A 20,104-nucleotide genomic window follows, 5' to 3' on the forward strand; every position below is an offset into this window, starting at 1 on the left:
GATAAAATTAGTTTAAGCTCTTTTGAGAAAATTTTTCTCCTCTAATTTTGGTGTATTTTATGGTCAAATACTCAGTATTTTCACTGTATTATAGTAAAATAAACAAACATTTTAAAACTGCAGCAGTGTTGAGAAAGTTGAAGTATTGCCTCTAATTTATCTATTATTCAACAAGTATAGTTGAATCAGTAATATTAAATTAGATAAGATTTTCCTTTTTAAGGTCAGTAAGAATTACAATATTTTATATCATTTATATTTGCTAAATTCCCTTAAGCATAGAAGTTAACTAATACTTTACTTTTTGTTATACATTTAAAAATAATCATTGCTTCTGTATTCCCAACACAACAGTCAGACATATCATGATGTTGCTTTCAAGAAGGTTTAGGAGTTTTACTTTTAATGACATTATTTTAAGAAAGAAATCAGAGTCACCCACGTTTGAGGGAAGGTAGGGGTCAATTAAGTTCACTCCTATTGATCGAAAATGTATTGATCCTCCGACGAAATAAAAAGTTATTAAGTTATTACAAATCCAATGAGAGCAAAAAACATACAGAAGTGAGATAAGAAACATACTTCTTTCCAAGCATTTGAACGCAGCACATTTCCAGAGGCTGTGAAGACCCGCCCCTGTCTCCCGAGTAACGGGAGAGACTACGGCCTGTGATTGGTCCGTTTTTTGCCGTTTGTCGGCTTCAAACGGCTCCCGATTGGGTGCTGCTTGACGGTCAGCCGTGAAGCATCTGCGGCTCGCGCTGTGGCAGCTGTCCTCGCGCACTCGGCTGGTGCTCGGACCGACAGACAGAAGCTCCGCCGGAGGAGGACGGTGTCGGAATCCACGAATATAAACGGTAGGAAAACAGTAACGACAAAAAACAACCAAGATGTAACGGTGTATGGTTTGGATGTAAACACCTGCTGATCAAAGTGGGATAATTGTTTGGCTTTTAGTCCTCTAACGTTGATAAATAGTGTATTAAACGCCTTTTAAGCGTTAATAACGACAATGTTCTTCTCGAAATCCGCTCGATTTTCGCTCTGTCCTGTTACTATATATGTATGCCATCGGTTCCTGTTGCTTATTTTGGATTTATTTGAATAAAAATAATTAAAGTGAGCCAATGTGGGGGAGGAAATGATTTCAAACCCGTTTAAAAATGGAGGGTTTGCTTTGTGGGGAAATGACATCTTGTGCCGTTTGTGAAGGAACATGGGTGAGTTCTGATTGTCCTTTTGTCGCGTGTCACTACAATTAAGGCGTGTATGCGTTATGTAAGTCTATTATCTTGTTGGTTGGTTGTTCTCTTTTCATCTAAATCCAATGAGTCATGGTAAAGATGATGGTTCACACAGGCCAACCTAGATTTTTATGTGCGGTTATTTTAATGTAGCAGAATAAGTTAATATTAATTCCTTCATGCTTTGTTGGGAAGGATGGATTTGTTGTTTATGGTGCTGAGATATTTTGCATTACTTGGTTTTGGGCATCTTTACTGGTGCAGAAAAATAACATGAATACATTAGCAAGGATGCTGTTGAATATTACAAATATTAAAAAATGTGAAGAAAAATTATTGACCTATGGTGAACGTTTGGTGTTCCGATGCAATGACTGGATGATTTTAAAGTATTTCATCTATTTGTCCTCACTTAATAGGGAAGAGAAAACAATTACTAAGATGTCCTGCAAGTTTACTTTGCAGATCCGTCTTGGTTTTTATAGCTCTGCAGTTAAGTGTGAGCATCCTGATGTGGAATCCGTGTTGACCATCTGTAATCAGTACCACTCCCAAAGCATACAGGCTTGCACAGATCAGCTTTTAGTCCCATAAACAGAGATAAATCAGAGTATATTTCATCTACTATGATGAAAAACTGTCTAGGTGCTGTTAATGTAAATGTAAGCACTGTTTCCTATTTTGATGTCTATTTTTAACACAATATGCACATTTGCTCATGCATTTAAGAAGCTGCACAGTTCACACAGATTCAGGGGCTCACACACGTTTACATTGACTGTCACACTGTGTGTATTGCACACCGTCTGACCCCATGGCAACTACTATCCAGATCAAGCTGGACTCAGCAGCTACTCGTTTCTTCTCACCTGCAGGGTGCAGCGACACTTAGACCCAAATTGTAGCCTCAGAAACACACATCTAAAGATGCCAGCAGATGTACGTGTCGAATTCAAGCCAAGGCTTTTTCCAGTCTTATCTTGTAGAGCTGCAACTAATGATTATTTTAGTAATCGATTATTCTTATGATTATTCATTATTCTGGTGATTTTTCATTTAACCACTTCAGCTTTTTAAATTAGATATTAGAAATATATTAAATGATAAGAATTAGCAATTTAATTCTTTTTAAAATAAGAATTAAATTAATTTTAGGCATATTATTGCCTAAAATCCAATAACGGAAAAGGATGCATTTGCAACTAAAAAATATTCCTAACATTAACATATGAGAAGCTCTTTCTGCTTATCTTAACATCAATCCAATATATTACTGATCTGTTGACTATTTTGTATTAACTGATTCATAATTGCATTAAAAAGTTGCTTACTAGAAGATTTTTTTTTTTTACAGAACTTGAACCAGAAGCTAAAACTAAGTTATTTGAGGAGTTGTAGGTACAAAGCAAGTTTTTTCTTTTCATCTTAAATAAAAAACGTGTAAATTTTTTAACATTTTTTGCTCGCTTGCTGCCCTGACTGTATTGGTTTTTTCATTAATTGGTCCTTTTTTGGAGTCTGTGTCCAGTTAACAATTATACAAATTTTTTTGACGATTATTGCACTAATCAATTAATCACGATTTGTCGTGATTAATTGTTTCAGTTCTAATATTTTTTTGGTTTTATTTAAATTGTTTTAAATTAACACAGAGCTGTAAAAGTGAATGTTTAATGCTTTGTAGATGCTATTTTATTTAAAGCTGTGTGTGACTTTGTGTTCATGCCATATGGTGACTTTGCTCCTCATCCATTATTAATTCTGCACCTCGTTAAAAAACCGCTTGCAGAAAGCAGAACAGTTTGGCTTCTTATGAGACGATTGCATCCTACTGAACTCAGTGTGTGTATTTATGTGTGTGTGAGGCGTTAGTCCATGCATGCATGTAAGTGCTGAAGCAGCCGTTCGCAGCATGCGTGAGAAATACTGCCTGGCTGGCGACTGTGTGTGGCTCTCTGTTTTCGTTCCTGCCTGTTATGACAGCCATGATGCAGCAGAAAGCAAACACACAGTCACTTATTAAATCTAAGGCATGCGCACTTTTCACCTATTGTTGGATACACTTTGAGTCTTCTAGAGATTATGAACGCCCCACTCACGTTTTTGTCATCTGACCCTTAAAAAGCAATCAGTTCAGGTCTGAACCGCTTCTTCCAGCTAAACACTAACGGTTATATACATTTATATAAATCAGTTTTAAATGTTTAAATCAAAGAGACTTTTCCAAGAATTTGGGACTGTGATTCAACATCGAAGGTAGGTCTTTCTACTAAGTTAGTTTGTTTTTTTCAGTTCTCAAATATGTAATAATTAGAATTAGGCCTGTCACAATAATACATTTTGCAGAATGATAAATTGTCCCAGAAATTATTGAGATAAATGAGAATATTTTCATGTAATGGAATATGTAATGGAAAGTACGTCCATTTGAAAAATCAAACTAATTTCTAAAAAATATTTGACACTAGAACCAGAAAACATTTTAAGTATACAAAACAAATTAAACAACAACAATTAAAATTAATTATTAAGTCTCTGTAACCAAAATTGTATTTAAAAAATAACAGCCATTCAACTTTGGCAAGGAAAACAGGCAAAAGGGGCAGGTAGTGCAGACTACGTCATTCTGGGTACCAAAACTACAAACTTTCATCACTATTACCGAGACAAAATGAAACAAAGGAAAATTGTCAAAAGTCCATAAAAACGCAGCGTTTCTCAAAATGGCGACTTATATTGGGAATTGTTGATCAAATGGGAATTATCATGTGGTTATTTATTGTTTATTGTGCTTAATTAGAATTCATAAAGGATAAAAGCACACTAAGTATTTGTTTTATGTCAAATGTGAAAATCAACTATTATTCGTAGGCAACAAAATAACCAATGATTCATGACAGAAAGTTTTTCCCAAGTAGAAACTCAACTAAATATTGCCAGAAAAGGGATTCAACAAGAGTAGGAAAAATAACACGTTATATATAGTTCATGATTGTGATACATAGTTTAGACACCACTCTGTGTTTTTGTTACAAAATATTTGGATATTTTTAGATTTTCATAAAAACATTTGAACAGAGCAGTATCCAAAAATAAAACTCCGCCTTCGAAAGCTAAAATCCTTCATTTGGCAGCAGGATTTTAATCTCCCCTCTTTTAAAATGCTCTTGGACTGCACATGTTTGTGAACTTGAAGGGAGTTACTGTTCAGAGTGTCAGTTGTATAAGTTACCTTTAATTTCCTCCAGCCTTAAAGTCTTTATGGACACACAGAGCCTGCAGTGTCCAGTGGCAGCAGTTCTGATTCCCAGGACAGAAATGGTGACAACAGCTTCAACCTTTCGGTCATGAAAGTCAGAATATGAAACCAAAATAACTTTCTTTCTGTCTAGATTAGTTTATTTCAACTCCACTGTTCCCTTTTCTCTCAAAGTCACTTACTTTGTGTCTTTTTTTGCAGTTTTAACAAAAGAGAAAAGTTTGTTGGTTTCAGTTTCACTTTATAATTCATTTTATTTATTTCTTTTGAATATTTGAAATGTCTTTTGCTTCCAGTGTTAAATATTCACTGAAATTTAAAGTGCATATTTGAGAATGTGTTCTTGCATTATTATGCCTTTATCATTATATAACATGAAATTGGTCTGAAAACAGCAATAATATCGTTTATCACAATAACTTCCAATGTATCGTTTGGCAAAATTTGTGATCATGATAGGCCTATCAATTGATTGTTACTTGGAGTATTCAAGCTTAAAAGGGCAGTTTTCTGAAAGAATAACACACTGAGAGTTGTGCAAACTATACACAATTTGTATTTAAGTCAGTAACAGTGTCATAGTTTTAGCTTCCCCTCTGTTCAAATTCACTAAAGGAACGCTGTTATTGTGTTTTAGGCATAAAAATATTTATTTTCTAATTTTAAAGAGGAATTGAATTGTTTATTTTTGTCTAAATATATGGTATGGTATAAAAAGGTGAGAGTGATGAAGTTAAACATTTGCAGAATGTACCAACATTTTAAAATCTGGTTAAACATCAGAAAAAAAATCCCTGCATCATTTCTAAAAACTTTGATTTCTTTAATAGTGTATGATTGTGTTAAAACAAATTTTTATAAAACCTCACCGACGTTAAGCCATTACGACCGCTGCGTCTTTTGGAGTCATTTGAACATCAGTGTGTTTGTGTGCGGCCTGGTTTCCTTCTGAATGCTCTCCAGCTCACTCCTCCAGGGAAACCAGGCTCTTATTCAGGCTGTCCGGCCCTCATGGCTCTGCTTTCCATGCTGCACGCCCCTCCAACGTCATGTTTACCCAACCGCCTCAGGCAGCAGCATCTTTGTGCAATCATCTACTTTCTTTTGTTATCAGTAAATTGATTTATTTCTCCGGTCACCACTTTCTAGTCTACTTAAGGCAATATTGGAGTCTGACCTGATTAAACTACAGGTCTAAATTATCTGGAATAAATGGATATCGACTACTAGGAAGCAAAATTGGGGATATTTTTGAGACTTTTCCTTCCATAGACTACAATATAAATTCTTTATAAACTTTTGTCATGATTGTGTTCTCGGTCTTCCCCGTGCGCACCCCTCTTTCCTCCACTCTCTTTCTGTTCTCCTCCTTTGTGTTGATTTTGTATAACTGAGAGTCTATTGTGTGCTGCTATCAAACACATTGCATGCAGCCATCCATGCAGAATACACACAGAGAGATTCTTGTTGAGGAGCCGCTTTAGCTTGTTGATCCCATCAGGTTACTGGAGGAAACTGGAGGTTTAGCCTAAAACATGCATTATTTAAAACACCAGATAATGAGACAGGCAAACCACATGAATATGTTTATTATAATGAACTTATTACAGCTAGCAGTCATAGCTGTTGGGCGCTGAATCTGAATGGGTCTCATAAAGCAGAAAATCAACGCTAATTAGTGTGTTAGCATAAATTAATTAGCATGTTTTTGTCTTCATATGTTGAATGGTGATCATCTGCTTGATTTTGGAGAAGGTAGTTCTTCTTGTATTTTATCATCTGTTTTACATTCGCCACATTACAAATGGATATTTTAACCAGTAAAACTGTCATTTCAGAGTTGCTGAGAAGCCGAAATTACCCCCACTGAGAATCTAAAAGGGCCTTTTTCATTGCTTTTGTGGGTTTCTAAAAGCTGGCCCTTCAATCTGCATTAGATTTAACAAATTAAAGCATTGAAATTACTATTTCATATTGTATAGAAACTGAATTACGGATTAAAGTTCACAAATTGTGCTTGAAAGAACCTTTTTGCAGTCGTAAAAGAAATCGTCAGGGAAATGTTTAACTGACCGCAGCCCCAACACATTGAGGAAGGTGTGGATTTTGCTCAGTTGAATATGTTTATATATTGAATTTCAGTGTTCTCCGTCCTGCAGGATCATGGCTGCTAACATGGGATCCATGCGCATCCTCATCAAGGGAGGGAAGGTGGTGAATGATGACTTCACACAGGAAGCAGACGTTTATATCGAGAACGGCATCATACAGCAGGTAACCCCCTTTAACAGCCTTTACTTACAAAAAATAAGTTCATAATCTCACCTAATTTCATAGTAGTTACACTGAAAAACTTCACTTTTTCCCCTTTCTGTTGCATAATCCAACCTCAGCTCACTCATTCACTCAGTAGCTGCTCACAACACTCTGTTGTAAAAGGTTTTTACCACTCAGTGAAATACAGACTAAAATTAGTCTTCACTATGATGGCCAAGTTGTTGCCATGGAGATATTGATCACTTTATTTAGAAAAGACGGACTTGACTCAGCAGCCTAGAAAGCTGAGGTTTAATCTCACAGAATTTGCACCTTTTTTCTTAACTTTATCTTTTTATTTCTGGAATTGAACTAATGTTAAATAATTTAATATCTAAGAAATATACAGTTATTAGTTCACATTCGTGCAGTTATTTGCTTTCAAATCAAATTACGTAACTTACTGCATCTGCTGTTTAGAACAAGTTATAAATTTGACACAAAGAACTATTCTTTTATGAAAGGGCTTAATCAATTAATCAATTGTTCTGACAATTAACCGGTTAATTGGGTAAAACAAGATTGGCATATTCTGCAGATGTTTTTACTTGCGCCTTTTTTGGATAATATTAGAAATATGTGAAAAGATGAAAAAAACAATTGAAGAAGACAATAAAAACTTTATTGTCTAAAATGCAACAACTTAGGATTTTTTAGCAGACTATTGATCATTTGTACTGAAGGATGCGTCTGCAGCTAAAAAACACTTCTAACATCCACATTTCAGAAGCTTTTACAGAATTTGAACCAGAAAAAGCGAAAACTATACCCCATATGTTGAAGATATTTGCAGACAAATATTTTTTTGATCTTAAATGCATGATGTATATATTTCTTTTGTACATTTTGGCGTAGTTGCAACTCTGATTATTTGCTTTTCTTTCAACAATTTATATTTTTTGGCTCTTAATAGTTCGGTTAACAATTCATCGTTTCCTAAATTAGTTGTCAATTATTTAAACAATCTGATTAATCGTGATAAATGCGATTAATCATTTCAGCACTTATCAACTATCAAAGTGATATAAAATATTTGCAATACAAGAACAAAGTCCGAACAACAGAACAATGAATGTTTTGTTCAGTGTCGTACCTCAGTGGTGTTCAGGCTGTGTTTGTGTTGTGTGGCAGGTTGGGAAGGAGCTGATGATCCCGGGTGGAGCGAAGGTGATCGATGCTTCTGGAAAGCTGGTGCTGCCAGGTGGAATCGACACCTGCGTTCACCTGCAGCAGACGTTTATGAACGCCAGCATTCAAGATGACTTCTACAGTGGAACCAAGGTACCGTGCCTGTCTTGTCTCATTGCAGTGAAAACGCATTCAGCTCCACACGTGTTGAAGATTTGTTATAGTAGACCTGCATTATATTAAACATTTGGAACCAATATGTAGTTTTATACTTTTACCCAGAAGAACTGGAAACCCCTCTCAGTGATTCCTCACTAATCCGGCCAAACATGGAGAACCAACATCTAGTTTTATCAGAACAAGATTCCAGAAAAGCCTCTTCTAGTTCATAAATTATGGACTACTTATTAAACATGGGGAACCAATATGTGGTTTTAAACTTTTACCTTTTTGTCTTTTTTTTGGTGTGTTTTGTTTGTATTTTCTTCTAATTCATGTAATGCACTTTGATGAAAATGTTCTATAGAAATAAAATTACGGTACTTTACCTTACCGTTGAATTTATTTTACATTGGAGCATTATATGTTGCTGATTGAGACGTTTCAGTCTACTTTATGTCGTCAGACTGATCATTGTAGTTCCACAGGGTTCAGCTAGTGAATTTTAACTCATCTTTTCAGTACATGTCATTAATAATCACTTAGTTTGTGATTTTATGCAGCTACAAAAGCAAAAATAAAAGAAATCTGTTACTGGATAAATAGTTTTCACCCCAAACTCTAAAACCTCACAACTAAAACGGAACTATTATGATAAATATGATCTCAATTGGTTCTGTACTTCATTTCTTATTGATGCTCATTGTCTCTGTCAAAGGAGAGAAAATAATTGAGTGTAATTGTTGCCTGTGGTGGTAAACGCGTGTTGGAGGTTGTTTTGTTCCCCATGTGTTCCTTTGTCTTTTTTATTTTAGAATTAAAGTTGACTTTTTGCACATTTTGTTTCTCAGGACCTGAAGATCCACATTTTCAGATACATACATTTATATCCTATCATGTTTTTATTGCAACATTATTATCCATGAATTAGAAACGGAGCAGAATTAGTTGTAGAAACAACATTAAAAAAAAGCTTTTTCTGTCTCAGTCAGACTTAAGTGCAGGTCAAACTTCAGCGTATCTCAGCTCAGCGCCGACTGAGTGGCGTTGAGTTGATCTTGAGAAAAAGTGACTGGTTCTGGTGCCGACCCACCGCTGCCATGGCAACTAACCCCCGCTTCCACTGTGCTGAAGTCCGCCTGTTTGTTCGTGCACACATGACCAGCATTGTTTTCTTTCTTTATTTATTTTTGTTCCCACAGCAACCGCAATCTTTACGAAGCCAACAGCTATTTCTCTCTGCATCCCCCCATCGCTTCGTAGCGGTTTGACCCTTCCTGCTCCCCGTCGCCCCGTCGCCCCGCTGCTCCTTGTTCTCCACCCTCTGCAAGTGGGAGGACAGTTTGATAATAGCGTTTAAAAGAAGAAGATTGTGAAGCATAAAATAAATAAATATATTTTACAAAAGGGGGATATTAGTGCTTCTTTGAATCGCTGCAGATGAAATTAAGTAAGTTTTTGATACTTTTCGGCCAATTTTATTACTTTCACAGAACTAAATATTTGTTATATTATTATTTTTTATCGTTTATCTCCCTGTGATGATGTGAAACACTTTGGTCAGCTGAGATTGTTGCAAATGTGCTTTTTTATTATTTCATTCATTGATTAATTGGATATAAAAGCGTAACAGAAGAAATTCCTACTTCTGCATGAAATGCTGCATAAAATATGTGACAGGATTCTTGATTATCTATAGATTAGATGCCCATGTATGGATACAACGTGATTAATGTAGAACAAGGAGGTTGATTTAAAAGGTTACATTACAGATAATCAGACTTCTTACTGATGCAAACGTTGCGTCTCTTTGCAGCATATTTGCCATTTATAGCAGTCTATATTTGGATATTTCTTTGATAACAGCAACTTTCAGGCTGTGATACAGCAATCCAACATTTTCACTTGCTCACTTCAGATCCTGAAGATCAAAACAAGTATTTCTCTTTGAGTCTCTTAATCTTTTTTTAATCCTTATTTCTGTGTTTGTCTGACAAAGAGTGGCAGTAAATTTTAATTTAATCCCTGCAGCCCAAATCCCACAATCCCTGATCTTTCACACCCTCATGAATATGTCAACACACACACACACACACACACACACACACACACACACACACACACACACACACACACACACACACGCACACACAGACACAGACATTAGCATTACTGACAGTGATGAATGATGCTACACACACACACACACACACACACACACGGTGATGCTGCAGATCATTCTGACTGGTTTCCATGGTAATCATAAAGCGGCGTAGCTCATTGGTCACTCCAAACACTTTGGCTCCGCCCCCATCTGAGTCTGCCTCAGGGATTCAGTGCTGACACGCGAATATTTGAATATAATCTGATTTTATTTTATCCAGGTTCCTTGAAGGACAGTGATTTTTGTTTGTTTTCATTTGTGGCAACATTTTCTTCATATAATTCAATAGTTATTGAACTGAAGACCGAGCAGTAGACGGAGGAAGCATCAGAGAATATTACAAATAATATGGTTTAGACACTATCTGTTTGTGATATCTTATAAAAAAAATACCTGTTTGTTGGATCTCTTTGCTCTGTAATATCCTACCAGACTTTCTGGGAGGATATTGAATGTATTCAGTGGAGAAATGATGAAGAGGAGGAGAAGGGTGGAGACACGCGACAGGCATGGTTGAACAGTATCTGTTGTCATGGCTGTGCTAAATTCACATCCTCATTTTTCTGCATTTTTATTTCTGTGTCCCGCACTTCTTTCCTTTCATTCCGTTTAGTTTAATCTTTTGACACATTTTCTCTTTTTTATTCTAATATTTTTACATTTGGTTGTTCATTTCTGGAGGTTCACTGAAAAGAGTCATGAAAGGTAGAGTTGCAACTAACAGCTATGTTAGTTTTCTATTAATCTATTGATTTTTTTAAAACCAATAGATAAATGAATTAGTTGGAACCTTCTGCAGGTTTTTCATTTAAACCTTTTTTATTCACTATTAAAAAATGCAAATTAACAAATCAATTAATTTTTACATACCAAAATAAACATTTTATTGCCAAAAATGCCACAACATCTTATGATATGAAGAGAAAAATGTTGTGTAACATTTTTGATTAACTGATTAATAATTTAATAGTAAAGGGAATTAATAGGAGATTTTTTTTTCATATAATTTGAACCAGGTGAAGCTAAAGCTGCCACTTGAGTTTTAGGTCGAACATAAAGTTGTTGTTTTTTTATTTCATCTTAAATGCAATATTTATTCTTGTACACTTTTGGCTCGATTATAGCTGTGATTATGTTGTTCTTTAAGCAAATGGCCTTTTCTTGAGTCTGTTTACTTCAGTTAATTATTAATCGGTTAACAAATTGATTAATCATTATTAATCCGATTAATTGTTTCAGCCCTGAAACGAAAATGAAAAATGAATTAAAACTAGTTTTTTTTTGTTTTTGTTTTTTTGTTTTAGGTTTAAGTCAATCTCCACTGACTTGCTTCCATTTTCCATCTAACTTGTTTTCTGTTCTCCACGTTGTGTGCAGTCACTAAATAAAAGCCCATTTGATGATGAGACATCAGCTCATAAGGAAGGTTTATTGTCTCAAGACAAACAGAGTCTCTGTTTTACAGTGGACTCATTGTTCTCGTTTTAAACCCCTGTTTTTCCTCCCCATCCTTTCTTCCTCCTAACCAACCCGCTGTCCCTGTCTCCCCCACCTAGGCGGCTCTGATGGGTGGTACCACCATGGTGATGGCTCTGGTCCTGCCTGAGCAGCACTGCTCTCTGCTGGACGCTTACGAGAGCTGCCGCAGTCTGGCAGACGCCAAGGCCTGCTGCGACTACGCCCTGCATGTTGGGGTCACCTGGTGGGGACCAAAGGTAAGCTCAACAAGACGAGGAACAGCATAAAAACAGTAAAAACACATTTTATTATCTTCTACGCAGAGTCAGCTGTAAATCCTTCTTTTTTTAGTTATGAGCAAGTTGCATTCTGACCTAGATTAAACCTAACAGAAACTGGGTTAATACACATATTCAGTGGGCACATTAGTCAGATTGTATGAGCTAACCTGCCTTATTCAGCCTTTGGCTCCAGCGTCTGCACTGGATCATCTGCTGGCGATGTGCATGTGTCACACTTCATTACATCCTGCACTGCAAAAACACACAATCTCACCAAATAATTTTGGTCTGGTTTCTAGCACAAATATCTTAGGATACTCAAAATTTACTACAAATAATGTTTCAGCAACATTTAGGAGTTTCTATTAAGTCATTCATTTATTTAAATTTCAGAAAATTTCTAACTCATTGACAGATTATTTCACTTACAACAAGTTCCCATTGCAAGAGCAAGTTCTAGATTTTTTTTTGTGACGTTCTGTGTTTAATTAGAGCATGCAGGAGGTCTATATTTGTAAATCTGACTATAATTAAGTCAGTGCCTCACCAGCAATGAACCTCACTGGTGTGACTCCTTCTTCACACAGGTACGCAATGAGATGGAGAGCCTGGTGAGGGAGCATGGCGTGAACTCCTTCCAGATGTTCATGGCCTATAAAGACCTGATGATGCTGCGGGACTCAGAGCTGTATCAGACGCTGCAGACCTGTAAGGACATTGGGGCCATTGCACGTGTGCACGCTGAAAACGGAGAGCTCGTGGCAGAGGTGCGTCCTCGTTTCTACCTGTACGACGATGACTGATGGTTTTCAATGTGGAAAATCATCTTGCTGACTTTTAAAAGAGATAAAAGTAAACTTTGTGTTTTATGTGCTGCCAGGGCGCCAAAGAGGCTTTGGATCTGGGAATCTCTGGACCAGAAGGAATAGAGATAAGTCGACCAGAGGAGGTAATTTTTCAGAGATTTTGAGCCAATTTGGTGCATTTACTTGTAAATTTTTCTGACTAATAAAATTGACTCTGATTGTGGACAATGCTGTAGATATGTAAGTGAGTTAGAGATATTCATGATATACAGGGATCCAATGTTCACCACTATAAAATAGGGGTGCAACTGTCGCTTACTTTGTCAATTGTTTTGACGATTAATCGATCGATCAGATAAAAGAAATGTTGGCACATTATGCAGATTTTATTGTTGAGCTTTTTTATATCATACTATATATAAATTAAAAATGCAAATAAACACTTCAGTTCCTATATCAAGTAAGAAAATAGACATTTTATTGCCAAAAATGTAATAACATGAAGTTCCTTTAGCATATGCCTGATTATTTGTAGCAAGAGATACGTCTTCAAAAAATACTTCTAATATCAAAATGTGAAAGTCTCATTTAAAATCCCTCTTATCGATTAATGAAATGCTAATCTGTTGACTATTTTTAATTAACCAATAAATAATTGGATAACAAAAGGTAATTATGTAGTAGATTTTTACCCACAAAATTTCAACTGGGTGAAACTGAATCTGCCACTTGAGTTTTAGATGCAATATTTTTACAAAGGTTTTTTTTATGTCATCATAAATTCAAAATGTATCAATTTTTATACAGTTTTTGTTTAACTTCTGCTCTCAATGTGGCCTTTTTAAAGTCTGTTTAAGTCTTTTCTTTTGTAAGTTAACAATTAGTTGATTTCTAAATCAGTTGACAATTATTTCAATAATTAATTCAGCCCTAAGAAATAATTTACAGAATTTTTGAAGACTGAATAGTAAATGTTTGAAATCGTGTGACTTTCTTTGTGTGTTGTTGACTGCAGCTGGAGTCTGAAGCCACTCACAGGGCCATCACAATCGCCAACAGGGTAAAGTTCTCGATTTCTCTGGTTTTATCAAAGCTTCAGACTGGAGTTTGATTTGATCTGAAAAAGTACATGGAAATAAAATGTTTAGGCCTTTTCCCCAGTATATAAATACTGTCTCTGTCCTGTAATCACAAAGTCAACATTTAAAATGTACATTGGAATATTTGCCATAAATGTAGTCTTAGTTAATTTGTGTAAATAACTGAATGATGTTTTGTGATTGCAGGCACGTTGTCCCATCTATCTAGTGAATGTGTCCAGTGCGCTCGCTGGAGACATGATTGCTGCTGCTAAGATGCAGGGTCAGTATTTGTCTGCTTAAAATTGATTTGATTCGATTTGATTCGTTTTTAAAAACAAGAAAAAACAAAAGCTATCAGTAAGAGAGATAACAAGGACAAAACAATTAGCTTACCGCCACTTTTCTGTTTGAAAAGGTGTAGGAAGAAGTGAAAACTTATTTAATCCTACCCCTTATCTTAGTTTAATATATATGACTTACTGACTCAGTAATGTATGGTAATTAAAACCATGTTAAAATAAAGACAGTAAAATCTATATCAGTAATAATGACGATTGTAAATAACAAGTAGACATATAGCATCAGAATAATTACTAATGTACACCTATACATCCTTCTTAATCTGGGTTGTTTAACAATAAGAAGAAAGAGGAAAAAAACTCATGATAATAATAATAACATAAGATAATAATAGTAAGCTACCAAAAGGTGTAATAGTAACAAAAGAAACGAAGGAAAAACTCATATTTGTGTTGATTCCCTTCTTCCCTGTACAATGTGAGTAACATAGCTTTGTATTTGTGTTTAAACTGGTTGATAATAATTCTCAAAAAGTGATTATTGTCTCAGAAAAGACAGTAAACTGGTTACTTTTCTGTTTCCAGGTAAGGTGGTCCATGCTGAGACCACTGTAGCTCACGCTGTGCTGAATGGGAACCAGTACTACCACCAGGACTGGACCCATGCTGCTGCTCATGTCATCGTCCCTCCTCTGCGCCTGGACCCAAACACGCCGAGCTACCTCATGGGCCTGCTGGGAAAGTACGAGTCGTAGAATCAGAAAATGTTCTTAATAAGTTCGTTAGCAGAGTTACTGGAATGATGGAGCTTGTTCTGCTTCCAGTGACACTCTGAGCGTCGTTGCTTCAGAGCACCGTCCGTTCAGCACCAAGCAGAGAGCTTTGGGCAAAGAAGACTTCACCAAGATCCCTCATGGAGTGCCGGGAGTCCAGGACCGGATGAGTGTCATTTGGGAAAGAGGAGTGGTACGCACACAAGCATGCAGTGATAAAAGTGACTAGTTAAACACTGTTAGTCAGCAAAATCTGTTCTTTAAAGTTGATCTATTATACCTCCTTGAACAAGAGACATATTCACAAAACACGTGTTCAGAAAATTATACTTAGATAATAATAATATGATTGAGTAATCCTTTCCTCTGTCACTTTAAATTTAAATAAGTAGCTCCTGCTGATCTTCGATTGATCTTCGCTCATGAAAACAGCTGCAAATAAAAGTGAAATTATAGAACCATACATCTTTGAAAAGCAGAAGTAGAGCCTCCTGCACAACCAATGTGAATGCAGCAAGTTGCTCATTTTCCAAAAATATAAATTTAGCCAAATGAAAGTACAAAAACGTACAGAAAGTGAATTTTTCTCAATAGGCCCCCTTTAACCAAACAGACAAATCTGTGTTTTCTTTTTTCACAGTATTAAAATGTCACATCATGTCTGCAGGTGACAGGAAAAATGGATGAGAATCGTTTTGTGGCTGTGACTAGCTCCAACGCAGCCAAAATCTACAACCTGTATCCACGCAAAGGTCGGATCATCCCTGGAGCCGACGCTGATGTGGTCGTCTGGGACCCCGATGCCACCAGGTAAACCGTAACGGATATCTGTCCTGGCATCGGATGTGAAGAAGTGAAGTGGTGCATCCCTAGATTATTATGAGTTTAGTTCAAGTTTTTCAGGATGAGAGACAAATGAAGCAGGAGACCGACAGGATTTAAGTTTTCTACTCTGCTTTCGGCACAAACAGGACGATCTCTCTGAGCACCCAGGTGCAGGGCGGAGACTTCAACCTGTATGAGGGGATGCGCTGCCACGGCGTTCCTCTGGTCACCATCAGCCGGGGACGCCTGGTGTGTGAGAACGGCGTGTTCATGTGCGCCGAAGGCTCCGGGAAGTTCTACCCGCAGCGCACCTTCCCCGACTACCTCTACAAGAAGATGGTCCAGAGAGAAAAGGTGCGTTCACTTCCTCCCCGCGTTTCTGCTCCACTTGTTAAAGTGAATCAGGGAGAATGTGCTGAGTCAGCTGGCAGCCAGCGCAGCCGCCATGTTGAGTCTGACTCCGCTGGTCTGACAGGCTGTCGGGGATTTGGAGCTGATACTCTCTTTATGCGCTGACTCTGTTTTTATCCTGCTGAAATCTGTGAAACCTCCCTTCATCCCACGCGCTCTTCTCTGCTCACGGAAGGCTGCATTTTATTTATTTATTGAAAATTATTACATTTTTAAGATTTGGAAAGTGATTCATTTCTGTATAAAGTCCTTGAAAGTGCTTGATATTCAAACGGCACTGTTTTGTAACCTCGCTTCATTGAAAGCCTAAATGTTAAAAAAATTATTTATAGTCAGTGTCATGTAGTAAATAGTTACTTTTACTCAATTACATTTGTTTGGAAAATTTTACTTTTAGGAGTATTTTTACTATGTTGTACTTGTCACTTTTACTTTAGTGATTTTATTATGAAGTATTGCCACTTTTACTTGGGTAAAATTTCTGAATTTTCTACCTGCTCAATGAAAAACAAACATGTTTGAACCAGAAATTCACCAGACACCTGCAGTTTTTGATAAAGTTTCATAAGTTATGAGACTTTAACTTTTGTTTCTTTTTTATTCAATCAGATTCTTTTTTATTCAAAGAAACTGATTTGGAAACATCTGTTGTTGTGTTTTGTTACTTATATGAATCATTTACATTTTCTCCTTAAAATAATAAAACTATACTTTGATTTGTCTGATTATGTAATTTTTAAATATTAAGATAATTTGATCAGTTACTCAGTACTTGAGTTACTTTTTACCAGATACTTTTCTTGAGTAATTTCTTGAACGTCTACTTTTTACTTCTACGTGAGTAAAAATATGTCGAAGTGGTGCTACTATAACATAGATTTAGTAGTTTACGGTTAGCAAATTCAAAATAAAAACTACAAAAATAAACACATATAAATATAAAACAAGAGGCCAAACGAAGCCTGTTATGATGACACAATGTCCCAGATTCCAATAATTGATAACATTGTTGTTTTGAAACCATTTTCAACTAATATAATGGTTATAATGGCATAAATGATTCAAGAACACATTCTCAAAGATCAGTAAACTTTAAATTCTGATGAACATTTAACACTGAAACTGGGAGACATTTTAAATATTCAAAATACATAAATAAATTTAATTATGAAGTCTGTGTTGAGACTGAAGGCTTTTATCATTCAGTTTTTGGTAGAAAAGGGGAAAAAGTTAATCATGCAAATAGAAATTAATAAGTTTGTTTTAATTTATCATTATCATTATTATTGATTTATCGCAACAGGCTTAGTTGTGTGGATTATTGTTCACCTTTGAACTCCTTCTTTCAGAACCAGGCCTATAAAGGAGTAGTAAGGGATCCTTATTCTGGTGATGTGGCCAAGGTGGCGAACACGATGAAGAAGGAGCTCGGTTTGGGTCCGATCGACGGCGAGTCGCCAAACAAGCCGGCGGCTCGGGCCCACCAGGGCGTCCGGGACCTCCACGAATCCTCCTTTAGTCTGTCAGGTGATTTGAATTAAACTTTTAAATTAATCTTTTCCTTGCTGTAACTAAAAAAGTGTCATTCAAATGAAATTTTCCTCTCAGGCTCTCAAGTTGACGACCACATCCCGAAGAGGTCTTCTGCTCGGATTCTGGCTCCCCCTGGTGGCCGCTCCAGTGGCATTTGGTAATCGTTAGCGCTGGAGTTCAAACCGTTTCCACCTCTGTGTTTTTATTATATTTCCAAACGACCAGGAAAACTGCACTGATTTTAAAACAACAGAATAAAACTTTAAATGTTAAAGGAAAACAAATTCAAGTAAAACTTTGACGTATTTATTAATTAGCGGTTAGCGTAAGAGACGTTTAAACAGTGAATTTGTGGTTAACTGGATTAAAAAAAAGGGCTAGCTCTGAACTTAAATTCTAGCTTATTGTAATAATAACATAAATCCGCGGTGCTTTTAAGCCTCATTACGTTTTGACCAGGGGCAGATCAAAACCAGTACAGTTTTAACGGTTCGAAACAGAATTATTTAAAGATAAGTGGATTCAAACCCGTCACTGACAAACACACGGTGCACCATAGCGTTATAGTTTCTTGTGATTGATGTGCGTGGATCCTGTTTGTGACCGGACGACCCCACTGAAAGTGTTTTTGGTTTCCAGTGGACCAACAGTTCTGTGTGGTGATGAAATCCAGCTGCTTCTAATACTCCCGTCTGTCTGTATTTACACTTCCACTGTCTCTAACAGAACCAACAAAACGCCTCGAAGGTAACGTTTGTCTAGGGCTGGGCGATAAATCAATTTTATTGATTGTTTTTTTTTAGGATTTAATCTTTGGAATATCAGGATTTTGCTTCCACCAATTCACTTCTTGGGTTCAGATAGTTCAGAGTGCCGCCATCTTGTTTTAGATGGCAGCACTAGTCATAATATTACAACCACATAGTTGTTGTGATGTGAGAATAAAGTAAAAGAAAATCCAACAGTAAGATGTTAATATTACCAGAATAAAGTCATAATATTAGCAGAATGAAGTAGTAAATGTATGAGAATAAAACAATAACAGAAATTGAGGAATGTTGAGAAGTTTGTGAAGTTATACTTTGGAATTGGTTTCAAAGATAATGCAATATTCTTTTAACACATCAGCATGACTAAGAGTTTAACGTTTTTTTTTTATCATTTTAAGATGATTTTCTGGTAAAACAGCATTTCTATTCTGCCAATATTATAGCAGAATGGAATTAAACAAAACTTATTGTAATGGATGATTGAAATTATCCATTGGTAATTTTTTTTTTTTTAGAATAATCAATTTTGATCGGATCTGGTATGAAATAAAAGAAGGTAATTGTATTTTTTAGAGGTATAGCCCAGCCCTAGTTTTGTCCCTTTCAGAACTCCGTATCTGGGGCATCTAAAGGGAAAACAAAGAGCGATGAGTTAAAGTTCATTTGTGGGTTAAATGGTTTCTCTGTTAACCAGACGATGACAATGGAGTTTATTGTAAGTGAAATGAATGGAGGGGGAATGCAGTCCCTCCTCATGAGCCATCTGAGCGAAAACAAACAAATGAACCTCATTTCTAAATTCATGCTCCAATAAAGAACAAAAATGCAGCAATTCATTTCCTTTTTGTACAGTAGCATTCACTCATCTGTTTTTGTTTACAGTTTTCTACCACTGGCAGCTTATTTACTGCAGAATTATGTGGTTAATTTGAACTCCTTCACTGCAAAAACTCAAAATCCTAACAAGTATTTTTTCTTTATCTTATAACGCAAATATCTTAGTAGGCTTGAAGTAAGACAAAACTAACTTGAAAACAACTTTTTAGTAAGTTAATAATTCCCTAATATTGATTAAAAAATACTAGCTCCAATGGAAGATTATTTCATATATAAAATTCTTGTTACAAGTGAAATAATTTGCCATTATTTTACTTGTAGTAAGGAATTATTGACTTAAAAGAAGCTCATATTTCTTGCTGAAAAGTTAAGTTAGTTTTCATTTATTTCAAGTGGACTTTAGTTTCACTAAACTAGACCAGAAATATTTGGTAAAATTTTGTTTTTTTTGCAGTGTTGTTTATGCATTTTACTATAAATGAGGCTGCAAATGTGATACAGACAGAGAGATTATAATACAATCCCGTATTATAGCAGGAAGATTGAGCTGCACAGGCTGAAATCTGAAGAAAATCCTCCGGATGACGTCTCATTCCTGCCTACCAGTGTTATATATTTATGCATAGTCACATTGTGGTACTCTATACCGTGAAAATACCATGTTTTTACTATGTGAAAAGATTAAATGTGCCAATGGGAATCACCTGTGCCACTCTGTCAACGTCACATGGAGAGAACCACGTGAACAGACACAGGTTT

At 36.1% G+C, this 20,104-nt stretch overlaps 1 protein-coding gene across 2 annotated transcripts; it reads left to right on the plus strand.

Annotated features, from left to right (window-relative positions):
* Positions 1-654: 654 nt before the first annotated feature.
* On the plus strand, positions 655-18,144 carry LOC129375353 (dihydropyrimidinase-related protein 5-like). Of its 2 annotated transcripts, none has more exons than XM_055054381.1 (14): positions 655-857; positions 6,663-6,777; positions 7,951-8,100; positions 11,827-11,985; positions 12,597-12,776; positions 12,890-12,958; positions 13,831-13,875; positions 14,102-14,177; positions 14,782-14,938; positions 15,021-15,162; positions 15,637-15,779; positions 15,941-16,148; positions 17,555-17,732; positions 17,814-18,144. In XM_055054381.1, the coding sequence occupies exons 2-14, from the start codon at positions 6,667-6,669 to the stop codon at positions 17,897-17,899; spliced, it is 1,704 nt and encodes a 567-aa protein (XP_054910356.1). In that variant the 5' UTR covers positions 655-857; positions 6,663-6,666; the 3' UTR covers positions 17,900-18,144. The 2 variants fall into 2 exon arrangements, with proteins under 2 accessions (XP_054910356.1, XP_054910357.1); XM_055054382.1 differs by lacking the exon at positions 655-857 and adding an exon at positions 1,126-1,220.
* Positions 18,145-20,104: the final 1,960 nt, after the last annotated feature.

The sequence above is a fragment of the Poeciliopsis prolifica genome, unplaced genomic scaffold (assembly GCF_027474105.1).
Source record: "Poeciliopsis prolifica strain line A6 unplaced genomic scaffold, Auburn_PproV2 SCAFFOLD039, whole genome shotgun sequence".
Lineage (NCBI taxonomy): Eukaryota > Metazoa > Chordata > Actinopteri > Cyprinodontiformes > Poeciliidae > Poeciliopsis > Poeciliopsis prolifica.